The 12,830-nt window shown below is 34.5% G+C and overlaps 1 protein-coding gene across 2 annotated transcripts in view; it reads right to left on the bottom strand.

Annotated features, from left to right (window-relative positions):
* LOC109160096 (proteasome-associated protein ECM29 homolog) overlaps positions 1-8,988 on the bottom strand; it is a 43,087-nt gene extending 34,099 nt beyond the window's left edge. Inside the window, exons 1-14 of one of the 2 annotated variants that reach the window (XM_019308248.1) lie at positions 8,693-8,920; positions 7,747-7,914; positions 7,528-7,617; positions 7,308-7,444; positions 7,128-7,218; positions 6,859-6,941; positions 6,616-6,722; positions 5,593-5,745; positions 4,992-5,056; positions 4,200-4,287; positions 4,031-4,109; positions 3,820-3,928; positions 3,683-3,742; positions 3,474-3,592 (exon numbers count right to left, since the gene is read on the bottom strand). In XM_019308248.1, the coding sequence (XP_019163793.1) occupies positions 3,474-3,592; positions 3,683-3,742; positions 3,820-3,928; positions 4,031-4,109; positions 4,200-4,287; positions 4,992-5,056; positions 5,593-5,745; positions 6,616-6,722; positions 6,859-6,941; positions 7,128-7,218; positions 7,308-7,444; positions 7,528-7,617; positions 7,747-7,914; positions 8,693-8,920 (1,577 nt within the window). Of the gene's footprint in view, positions 1-3,473; positions 3,593-3,682; positions 3,743-3,819; positions 3,929-4,030; positions 4,110-4,199; positions 4,288-4,991; positions 5,057-5,592; positions 5,746-6,615; positions 6,723-6,858; positions 6,942-7,127; positions 7,219-7,307; positions 7,445-7,527; positions 7,618-7,746; positions 7,915-8,692 lie in introns of both variants that reach the window. The other variant, XM_019308249.1, reaches the window with a different exon arrangement.
* Between the last annotated feature and the right edge of the window lie 3,842 nt (positions 8,989-12,830).

The raw sequence follows: 12,830 nt of genomic DNA, 5'->3' as shown, positions 1-12,830 counted from the left end.
AAGTACTTGCTTTGTCCATGATAGCTCTCCAGGACGTGACAAACTTGATGCCAAGGCAATAAATTGTGTGTTCATTGGGTATTCCCGTCTCCAAAAAGGCTTTAAGTGTTATTGCCCTAAAACACACCGTTTCTACACCTCCTTTGATGTCACCTTTTTTGAAACTACACCCTTCTTCTCTTCCACCTCAGTTGACGAATCTGACTTCTTGGGGGAACCACTTGAAGTCACAGAAGTTCTCCCTGTTCCTACCTTTACAAAGCCCGTGTCCGCTACTGTTCCTGAAAGAACTATACCAATGCCAACCATTCAAGGACACAGTTCACCTTTCTTGTACACCTATCAGCGGCGCAATCGTCAAGGTTCCCAAGAGGATGGACCTTTAGTTGATTCATGTCCCACATCAACGTTGCCCACTGACACGGTCCAAAGCACCACAACAAGCTCTCCCATTGCCAGTCGAGTAGGTAAAAGATCCACTCGGAATCCTTATCCTATTTATAATTTTCTTACACAAAAGAGATTGTCTCCATCATATTGTGCTTTCATTACTAGTTTATCTACTGTTTCTATGCCAAAAAGTGTCAAAGAAGCATTAATTCATCATGGATGGAAGCAAGCAATGATTGATGAAATGGAAGCACTTCATTCTTCTAGGACCTGGGAGTTAGTTCCTTTACCCCTTGGAAAAACTGTGGTTGGTTGTAGATGGGTGTATAATGTGAAAGTTGGTCCAAATGGACAAGTTGATAGACTCAAACCCAGACTTGTTGCTAAAGGACATACACAGATTTTTGGCATTGACTACACAGATACCTTCTCACCAGTTGCTAAGATCACATCTATTCGTCTCTTCCTCTCAATGGCAGCTAATCGTAACTGGTCCCTGTATCAGTTGGATATCAAAAATGCTTTCTTGCATGGGGATTTGAAGGAAGAAGTGTATATGGAGCAGCCCCCTGGCTTTGTAGCTAAGACTGGAACTAACCTTGTTTGTCGTCTCAAACGGTCCCTCTATGGTTTAAAGCAATCTCCTCGTGCTTGGTTTGGGAGATTTAGTGACGTGATCCAACAATTTGGCATGAATCAAAGCAAAGCTAATCACTCTGTCTTCTATAGAAACCTATTTGGAAAAAAACATATATCTGGTAGTATATGTCGATGACATTGTTATCACAAGGGATGATATGGAGGGAATAAACGAACTTAAAAGACATTTGTTTCAGCATTTTGAGACAAAGGATCTTGGAAAGTTGAAGTATTTCCTTGGTATTGAAGTGGCCCAATCTAAACAAGGTATTTATATGTCACAATGGAAATATGCTTTGGACATCCTTGAAGAAACAGGTATGACAGATAGCAAGCCAGTTGACACACCCATGGATCCGAATGTTAAACTTCTTCCAGGTCAGGGGGAGCCTCTATCCGACCCAAAGCAGTTACCGAAGATTAGTCAGCAAGCTATTATACTTGACTATCACTCGTCCAGATATCTCATTTGCGGTAAGTGTTATTAGTCAGTTTCTACAAGAGCCATGCCAAAGCCATTGGGATGCAGCTATCAGAATTTTAAGATATGTGAAGAGATCCCCAAGTACAGGATTACTTTATAAAGATCATGGAAATACAGAAATTGTTGGTTACACAGATGCAGATTGGGCTGGGTGTCCTTGGGATAGGAGATCGACATCAGGATATTGCGTCCTATTTGGAGGGAATTTGGTTTCTTGGAAAAGCAAGAAATAAGATGTGGTTGCACGGTCAAGCGCAGAGGCAGAATACCGAGTAATGGCACTAGGGATTTGTGAACTAATTTGGGTTAAGCAACTTCTCACAGAACTCAATTTCTGCAAGCTTGGACCTATGAAACTTGTTTGTGACAATCAGGCAGCTCTACATATTGCCTCCAATCCTGTCTACCATGAAATGACCAAACATATCGAGGTTGACTGTCACTTTATACGCGAGAAGGTTGCATCCGGAGTCATTGTTACCACATTTGTTGGGTCAAACGATCAACTTGCTGATGTTCTCACCAAATCTCTTCGTGGACCTAGAATTGGGTATATTTGTAGCAAGCTAGGAGCATTTGATTTATACACTCCAGCTTGAGGGGGAGTGTTGGAATATGAGCAGCCTATCTTGGAATATGAGCAGCCTATTCTGCAGGGTTATTTATTATGCTTTTAAGTCTTTGGGAGTGGAATAGTTTTTCCTTGGGAAGACCCTTTATGTCCCTTCCCAATACTTGTTATCTTCCTATATAATGTCCTGTAATGTGTTGTTCTTTGTAAGATGGAATAACAAGAAGATGTTCAGGTTCCTTTTAGTTTCCTTTTCAACAATTATAAACTATTTAATACTTTAATAGTTAATACTAAAATATTAAATATTAACCTAAAAAACAACTAGAATTGTAAATTGTATAAAGAATTAAATATTTAAAGAATCAAAACACAATTCCACAAAGTCACAACTCAGAAAGTTTCAATATTAGAGTAGCTTATTTCGATTTTTTTGTTTTTTTTACATTTTTCGGGTTTGCGACCGATTTGAACGATTTAGGAATTAGGATTATTTCGCTCAAAATGGCGTCGTTATGAGCGAAATAACCCATTTAAAAAAATAATTGGAACAACAGCTAATCATAGACCGCCTAGGCTGCCTAGTCCGCCTCGACCTAGTAGGCACCTAGGCCACCTAGGCGGCCAACCGCATAAATCACCGATTTCGGTGATTTTCAAGGCGGTCGGCCGCCGCCTAGTGCCTAGGTCCGATTTTTGCAACATTGGTTTTAATTTAAATTGGAATAAAGGTCAAATAGGTCACCCAACTACACAACAAATTGCAATTGGGCCATCAAACTCAATAAAACTACAATTAGGTCCTCAAATAGCGCAAATTCATGCAATTCAAATTTATTAAAATAAAATTTAAAAAAAAAAAAAAATTTAATTCAGCAACCACCACGTCAACGTGTTGCTAAGTCAACAAGTCATTTTAGGTCGAATTGCATGAATTTGCGCTGTTCGAGGACCTAATTTAGTTTTTTTTAGTTCGATGGCCGAATTACAATTTGCTGTGTAGTTTGGTGGCCTATTTGACCTTTATTCCTTTAAATTTATAAACACGGTAGGGCTCCTGGCGAACTCCCCCCACCCCTTCTAAGTGTCCTTCATACATGCATATGTACACACATGTACGTATGTGTATGTACCAAAGAAAGAAAATGAGATAGATATCGAACGAAAATAGAATAATAAACAGCAGTTATGAGCATAAAAGCACAACACATGAGGAGAAGGAGAGAGATCTCAAATTAACATACATCAAATACATCATACTGAATAAAGCTACAAGTAAAAAGTGCAGAACAGTAATTAACAATAAACCCATTAAGAACTCAAATAAAAACTAAAGTTAAATATTCAAAAGTAATCTCGTAACTAAACACAAAGTATTTATTAGGATACCTTATATCCAGTTTTGGATCTGCTGCTCCAAGCATACAAATAAATCTGCTAGGACAATGTTGCATGTCAAATAATATTGTTGCCCATCTTATTGCACAAAAACGCACTTCACTTTGTTCCTTGCAAGTGAAAAGAATAAGGTATTATTATGGATGAGGGATTTTATACAATGGATACAAACCCATTAAACATATGGAACATATCTCTACCACTTTAGAACATTTCAGCAGAAGTGACTCCAAATTCTTTAAAACATTTGATGGTGCATCCTGAACACCAGATAGTAACCATCAGAAAACTAGGACTGAAAGCGAGGAGCTAAATAGATAGATAAGAAATTTAGAACCTTGTAAGCAACAGCAAGAGAATTGGTTGCTTCTTGAATAGTTAGACGGAGAAACTGGCCCTCTGATTGCAGAGCATCAAAAAGCCAGACAGCTGTATCAATTTTATCTCTAGAAGTATAGAAACAGAAGTTACAAACTCTTATTGAAAGTTGAGCAAACATTAGGAAGACAAAGATGGAATGAAATAAATAAACAAAGAAATAAGAGTACCTAAAGAGTTGAGGCATTCGTTGTGCAATCAATCCAACTGCTTGAAAGGCAAAAGCTTTGGTATCCCTAGCAACAGCATCTGGAAGAATGTGAATGTATTGATATTCTATGTTACAAGATAAAACAATTTATAACAAAGTTCAAACAGTAAGATCAGCCAGTAGGAAACCTGATTCTGGTGCTGAATAGCCATCAAGAGATTTATAAATCCCAGTCAAGATAACAGGGCCCATAAGCTTCAACTGGTCCATTGTTGCCTGCATTTATTATTTAAAAAATAAAATAAAATAAAATAAAACAAAATAAACAACAACAACAAGAATTATGCTCACATTCCTAATATACAAAGAAAAAGAAGAAAAGGTATGTGATCACACAAGGGAAAAGGATAACCCAAAAAAAAAAAAACTATGCTCACTTTCCTCATTCAGAAGACTACAAATATGTTAAATACCATTGTTCTTTATTCTTTATATTTTTTATAAGTAATTGTTAATGACATCACTGTTACCATCTTAAGCATCAAATGTGAGTCATATGATGATTATAAAGATTGATAATTCAAACATGTACATCACACAAAAGCAATTTTTTTCATTTTTCAGCTAAGCAATGCTTTACCAATTCATCATGATTAATCTTCTTTAAAACTTGAAAAGTAATCCACAGTTGGAATAAAAAGAGACAGACTGCTCTTAAAACGGTCATTAGAACATTTAATGATTTCACTGCCACAAGCATTTTCTTATACACAGTGCAGCTGAAATACTTGTTTTTAGGCTGCACTGATATTACATTAATTTCATCAGTAAACATTAGTTACGTTCCTTCTAGAAACTATTGTTAATAATATATTCATTGATGGAAAAGTTAGTTTATCCACAGCAACTTTAAGCTATGTGTGAATTGTGATAGATAACTGAGTGGTAAAAGAATACAACATAAATAATTAAATACTCACATATTTAAAGACCCATACTGTAAACTCCATTCCCAACTGCTTCAACCTTGAGGTGGTATTGTTTCCTACAAAGCAAGAAGATTAAAGCAAGTATCCTCCCACCCAATGAAAAAACAGGCAAGTACACTAGAAAGGAAGTACTAACATTCATTGATGGTGGCACATGCCCCCAATAAAAATTGTTTGAGATACCTCCATTTCCAAATTTTAGTTCAATAGACTATGGTTACTCTTTAAAAACAAAGCAATTAGATCAAAGCACAAAAGGTTTCCCAGAAAAAGTAAAAGGGTTCATCTCAACAAAGGTTCCCAAATGTGTCAGGAACTCTGTTAGTGTCAAACCCAGGGAAGATCCATGTTCTTTCACCAAAGAAAAGTAAGGATACCCTTTCTCACATTACTAGTTTTAAAAATCTTCATTTCATTTTATATAAATTAATGCATTACGTTGTTCTAACCTCAAAATCCAAAAGAAATTATGTGCTCCTTTAAATTTTATACACATGCATATACAAAATGAATAGTATGTGATCCTCTAAAGCTTTTATGTTGCAGGAGATCTGAAGAACAACTATGCTGCGATAAGAGAATATTGTTTTACCATATATGCAGCCAAAAATGCACTGTAATGTTGATGGGAAACTGTTTGCTGCTGAAATTGATCGGCAGAAAACAGACATCAGTCTCACTCTCAAAGATGCATTTGCAGGGGTGACTTTAGACTCTGGAGGAATTTGTTCAGAACCTGTGGTACCTATACATCGTTAACCAACCATAAAGTTGAGTTCACTGCAACTGAACCCAAGAGATAAAGCAGCAACGTTTTTGGATAGAGCCAGTGCAACTAAAACCAGTGTAATACAATTCAGGGGAGAAACATCCAGAAATGTTAGAAATGACTAGTAGATTGTGCAACTGAGATTATACTCTGCAAGCAACAGCATTCACTGAAGGTGTTTTTCATAGAGATCATCACTTCAAATGAGGTCATAAATATATTTTCTTGTTGTGCTGACAGGAAATCTCTAAGTACATAGATTGAGGAGTTTATTAGTGAACCTTGTTATGATGCTAGAAGGAAATCATGTTTCGCTGGATGATTTAACTGTCATTATATAATTAGATTGTTTCAAGATTATTTTTCAGTTACAACAATTCATTGAATATAAAATTTACAAGAGTGATGCTGAGTGAGTTTTATTATTTTTCTTGTTCTGGAATAGATATTACGAAGTACAATATTACAATGACCAAAATGACAATAGTCTATAAGAAAAGTATTTTGAAAAGCATGAGTGTTAAGTTCGCAATTTGAATGAGTGTTAAGTTCGCAATTTGAATGATTAATTAATTATGCTCTCTTTAGGTCATTGATATCATCTAATGCCTGTCAGAGAACCATGGCAAATCATAGTTGGCCACCCTTTTCATGTTAGAGAAAAGGTATATTTCTAATGAAATAATTTCATATCACCTAAACAAAAATTAGTAAACACCTGATAGACAAAGAAGGTAAAGGATCCTTCTGCCTTCAGTTTGGATATCATTCGGCATGCTGTCAACTAGGAGAGTCAAGACATGCAATAAAAGGAAGGCAGTCATACCAAAGTATAATTATTCATACCATTAAACAGCAAAAATAATTTTTTTATCAGGTTCACATCATCCAAGTTCACACCAGAAGTTTTCTTCTTCAAAAGCTCCTCCCCTTTCTTAACAACAGATTCTTGACTTGAGCAACAAAAAAAAAAAAAAACATAGAGTCGGGTGTTATTTTTCCAAATATATAAATAAAGTACATAAGTTTCAGGTTAGATTTCAAATGCATTAGCTACTTGAAAGCAGCTTTAGTGATAAAGATAACTACCTGTCAGCACAGGCAGCTATGTATAGTGGATAAACAAGTTCAGCAGCAATTTCCATAGCTTCAACGATATTCAAGATCCCTATCTGTGTAAAGGTGTAATCAGCATAATAGAGAATATATATATATATATATATATATATATATATATATATAAAGAGAGAGAGAGAGAGAGAGAGAGAGAGAGAGAGAGAGAGAGAGAGACATAACCAAGATAGTTTATTTACATGTAGCCACCAAACTTCAAATAAGCATAATGTTTAACTTCTCACCTTTCTAGCACGCAGTGTATCACTTGTCAATTGTTGTTTCCCAGTGACACGGTTGCATTGAGTAATTGATAACCCAGCTGGGCAAGCCCCACTATGAAGAAAGACCTCTTATCACTACTATATGTCTATACAAGTCAACTAGCAAACATAAGAGCAGTAAACAAATATAATTATACATACCTCTGCAGAATTGGTTGATATAAAATCATTTGAAGGCAAAACTCAAGAAAGATCTCATTGTCATGCAACCCACCGAGTTTCCTATATGTTGCAACAACTTCATCATTGAGATGACTTGAATGGCACTCGCCAATTACCTGAGATTAGTGCAGATTATAGTTGCTATGCATCAAGAAATTCCATAGAAAATTTCATCTTCATTCAGATAACGGAAAATCACCTTTGTAATAATTCTCAATAGTATCTCTTGATGCTGAGTAGGGACTTTTGAAATGCTAGCTAAAAGAGTAGGTGTCATGTTTTCCTTTTCCTTCAAAAAACAATGGAATAATTAACTTGTTATTTTGTGTGGTATAATTATCCCAGATCCATTTTGAGAAGAATCTCTGCTTTCTTCTTTAAGATGTAAAATAGCAGTATTGTAAATATTAATTCAAACCTCTTTTCGAACACGTTCTATTGCCATCTCAATATACACAATACAAAAGTTCCTGACCATTGAAAATGCACTAGATTCCTCGTACAACTGCCATAACTCTAATAAGGGCAAACCAATATCTGGTTGGTGTTTCACTCTTTTGTTCACATGGCTTAGGATCTCAATTACCTGCAATATAAATATGGAGTAAAATACGTAGGCAATTGCACTTTGCACATGAATATGAAGTCCAAATGAAGTCACATAATTCAGTCTCAAATACCCATCATACACACACTTCTGGAGCAAAATCAGTTAGCTCACAAACAGTTTTGGATAAGATGCAAGACCAAGGGATTATCACCCTCTCATTGTCTAATGCAGTTCAAAATACTTATAGATGCAACAATATCAAGCCCAAGGAACCATGTACATGAGTAGCAACATTCTGTAAATTATGTGATTCGCAAAATGTAATACCCATTCCTTGACCAAGAATTAACCATTATGCAATATATAAAAATAAATTAATTTTTAAAAAATCTAGACTGTAATAGGTCCGGTGAACATTATAAATTTAAATCTAGTCTTTCTGGAAATGTTTAACATGCCATTTTGAGCTCATCAATTACAAAGGTTGATACAAAATACAAGAATCTCCCAGATTATTTTTGAGGCACAAAAGTTCTTATGCATAAATTTCGATGGAAGGGAAAAAATGGCATGTTCAGTCTTGTTTTCATGGGAAATTTCTAGAATCACCGTCCCTATCCACTAACCATCTTCCACTCTATACAAAACTACACTCATCCTCATTTAACCGAGATCCAATTTTAGTTTAAAAACCCTCCAACTATTTTACTTGAACATCACTTGAATTCTGCTCAAATAATCAATCAAGCAATACAGCTAGAAAAAAAGCGATGTGTTTAAAGCATTGATGAGAGGAGAAACAGCGAGGTTATACTTTGTTGCGAAGAGGAGTGCAAGGAGAGGAGAGCGATGCGATAGAGAGAGGGAGAAGCTTGGAGAGCAAGTCTTGCAACTTCGAGTCATCGCAGAGCGCGAGCCTAGTCAGCTGCCGGTCGAGCATTTCCTCTTTATCTGCGTCCGTTTTTCCCGATAGCATAGTAGTCCAGAACGGTGCCGTCACCGTCGCCGGCGCTGATGATGAAGACGAAGACGAGTCGGCCATTTTGGTTACTTTTGTGTTTCTATTGTAGTCTGTTAATGTATCGCAACGGAGTTGAAATGGGGATGCAGAGAGGGTTGGGTACATCATAATTCGTTACGTGTGCTTTTGGTCCGAATCGACTTTGACTCTTACGAGGATGTATTCAATTATGATTTTTATAAACTTCAAAAGTTTAGAGATATTAATTTAAATATTTAGGAAGTCTTTAAAAGTTGGACTACATTCAATTAAGATTTTTAAAAAGTTTTTAAAAATTAAATAATATCAAATTAAAATTTTTAAAAAATTTTAAAGTTACGTGGTATTCAAAAATTAAAAAGTTATAAATTTTTATCGACTTTTAATTTTAGAACTTTTGTAAACTTTTCTTTTACAAATACAAAAAGTTAAAATCAAATCATCAACTCCAAGATTTCAAAGTTTTAGAGTCCCGACTTAAGCAATGGCACTCACCAACTCCACCCCTTAGTCCGGAGGGGCTTAACGGTTCCCGACATGAGCAATGGCTCCCTCACCCACCACCCTTAGGCCAAGGATCAACCTCGTCGACACAGCGTACTGTGTTTTAGTTCGGTGGGTGAGCGAACTACTGTTCACAACAGTAATTCGGGGTGCAAACAGTAGCACTTTGCTGTTTGCAGTCTCAAATTGCTATTGCAAATAATAGCTATTTGATTGATGCCTAGCGATATATCAAGTATAATTATAATTATATATATATATATATATATATATATATATATATATATATATATATATATATATATATATTATTTTTAAATTTTTTATTTTATGCAACTAGCAATTATATTTTTAAATATTTTATTTGAACAATTCAATTACTATAAATTTTAGTGATCAATATTGTTATGAATTTCATATGAAATATTTTTTTTGTTGTTGATGCTTATTAATAATATATAAGTAATTGGCATATAAGTTTCACCATACTATAAATTAAAATAATAATATTAAGAATGTTTATGTGGGTGAAGAACTATCTAATAAGAAGAATTTTATGATATATTATATTATTATAACATGTTTTGTAAGAAAATTATAAATGATAAGAATCAAAATCATTGAAATTTTGTAATGATGTATTGAATTTAGAATTTCAATGATTTTTATAGACTTTTTAGTTTTTAAAATAAAAAAGTTGATAAAAGTTTATGTATGTTTTTTATGAAGACTTTTATAGAGTGCTATAAGGATTTAAAAAGTTTTGAACGACTCTATGAAAATCAATCATAGTTTATTAAAATGTATCATTTTAAAAGTCTACAAAAGTTATAATTGAATACACCCCTTAATCCTAATCAACCTTTAATATTTTCAATAAGAACCCCAACACTTTTGTAATTTTTTTTGTAGCCCAACACTTGGCTTTTAAATATATTTTTTTGGGTGTAATATATGAAAAATGATTTTCAGAAAATGATTGAAAAATAATTTAATTTTCTAATGTTTGGCTGAAGTTCAGAAAATTATACTTTTCTATTTGACTAAACGTTAAGAAATTTCATTTTTTCTGTTTGATTCATTTTCCTGAAAATAAATATATTATTTGTTATAAAATAATAATAATAATAATAACAATAATAACAACAACAACAACAACAACAACAATAATAATAATAATAATAATAATAACTAGTGGTATGGTGGTTGTGTGGTGGTGTAGACTACAATGTGGTGGTGCCGGTCGTGTTGGTGGTGGTAGGGGTGATTGTCATGGTGATGGTAGTGTGGTGGTGGTTGTTGTGGTTGGGTGATGGTGATAGTGGTAGTGGCGATGGTGGTAATAATGATATAGAAATTAGCTTGAAAAGAGATGAGGAAGAAGATACATACACGAAAATATCCAAAAAATGTCTTCCGATTAAAAATCTAAGAAAATATTTTTTGCCAACTTGAGCTTTTTTCGATTGACAAGAATGAATATTTTATTTTGACTTTTTTTTTTTTGAATACTCAAAGATGACAAAATTTGGAAAATGACTTCCAGAGGTCATTTTAGGTTTCCAAATGAATCCTGAATCTTTTAGCAAAAACTTGTGTGTCTTTTAGCAAAAACTTGTGTGAGCCGAGTCGACTTGTAGACAACTGGGTGTGTAAATATCACAATTTCAGTTATAAGTATTACAATATTTATCATTAGTAACAAGTATCACAATAGTGTGACAAAGTTTAAAAAGTCTATTCACCCTGATCTAGACTTATATGTGAGACGGGTCGGGTCAATGTAGAAATGTAATACTTATACTAAAAAATATAATACTAATCAGGAATAAATTGTTTGTTACTTTATAAAGAAAAGTGTAATACTTTTACATTTTCATCTTGACACGACCTGACACGACCTGTCTCACGGACAATGACCCATAAGATAGTATCACATAAGGTTTTGCCTATTTCAAATTGGTATTATATTAATTTTCTGTAATAAGTATTATGATTTCTATCATGTTAGTCTCGGTTGAATGGTAAAAAGTCTAGATGGGTTGAATAGACTTTTGAAAAATTTTCACAATTACAGATTAACTCTAATGGCACGTTTGGTTTGCGGAATAGGCATGGAATGGAATAACATTCTCGGTAATAGACCTATTCATTTGTTTGGTAAAATCTTCTATTCCCAGGAACATTGTTTCGGGAATAGAGATTCCGGGCACCCCCTGGTATTAGGGGGTTCCGAACTCAGGAATAGCCTAAAATTACTATTTCCTATTTTACCCTCAAATAAATCTAAAACATGTCATTTAAAAAAAAAAATCTAAAACAGGTCACTGCTCTGCCCCGTCGAAGCCACCGCCGCTGCCGGACCGTGGAGGAGAAGGGTAGACCATCGTTGAAGCCATCGCTGCCGGCTGAACTCTGATTTTCAGACTGGCGATGAGTCTACGCCGATCCAATGAGAATCTGATGGTCGTTTCAGCAAGGCGGAGACAACCACCGTTTCGGATCGGCAATCCTCCGAAAAAAAATGGCGTTGAAAATTGCTTTTATTTCTCTCAAAATCGGCAGAGCTTTGGCGGCTGTAGATGAATATTGCTGAAAATGAATTACGGAGTTGCTCAGAAAATCGAAGACAGAGATCTGCCACCGCTCAGACATAAATAAAACAGATCGAAGAAGCTCAGAAATAAAAGAAAGTAGCGTCGTCCACATCCTCTGTCGCCCTGCTGCCGGAACTCCACTCTTCACTGACCATTGTCAAAGGTACAGAGATGATGGAAGGAGGCGGAGGTCTTCACTCTTCAGACTGACAGATTGCGATTGTGCGAAGCCGCAGAGGTCTTGCGAGTTCAGATTTGCGATTTGCGGAAGAAAATGATGGAAGGAGGCGGAGGCGGAGGTCTGGGGCAGCGGCGAAGAGATTTGGTATTAGATGTTAGTATAGGGTTATGTTAACTTAAGGAAATTGATAATTTAATACAAATTACTGGGCTTAGTTAACTTAATATAAATTACTATATAAACTTATTATTATTATTACTATTATTATTATTATTGTATTATTATTATTATTGTTGTTGTTATTACTAGTATTTGTAACCGTGCGATGCACGGCCATAGATAATAATAATAATAATAAACAATATAATGTAATAATAATAATTAAAAAATGAAGAAAAAACGGTTTTTAGCAAATTGTATTACATATTAATGAAAACTTCTTTGTATATGGTATTTTAAGTCGTACTCACATATTGTCCATTATCTCTACAAATCAAAATTTGTAATCTCTTTAGATTATTTATTATTGAAAGTGCTACGTATATTTGACCATGATTAAATATATGCTTTCTAAAAAACAAATCCACGTGCGATATCGAAATAATGATAAATATAGTATAAAATTATATGAATTTAATTCAAAAAAATTATAAAATAATGCTAAATACAG

The sequence above is a fragment of the Ipomoea nil genome, unplaced genomic scaffold (assembly GCF_001879475.1).
Source record: "Ipomoea nil cultivar Tokyo-kokei standard unplaced genomic scaffold, Asagao_1.1 scaffold2845, whole genome shotgun sequence".
Lineage (NCBI taxonomy): Eukaryota > Viridiplantae > Streptophyta > Magnoliopsida > Solanales > Convolvulaceae > Ipomoea > Ipomoea nil.
Note: the sequence above shows the minus strand (reverse complement) of the source record. Positions and strands in the feature narration are given on the sequence as shown.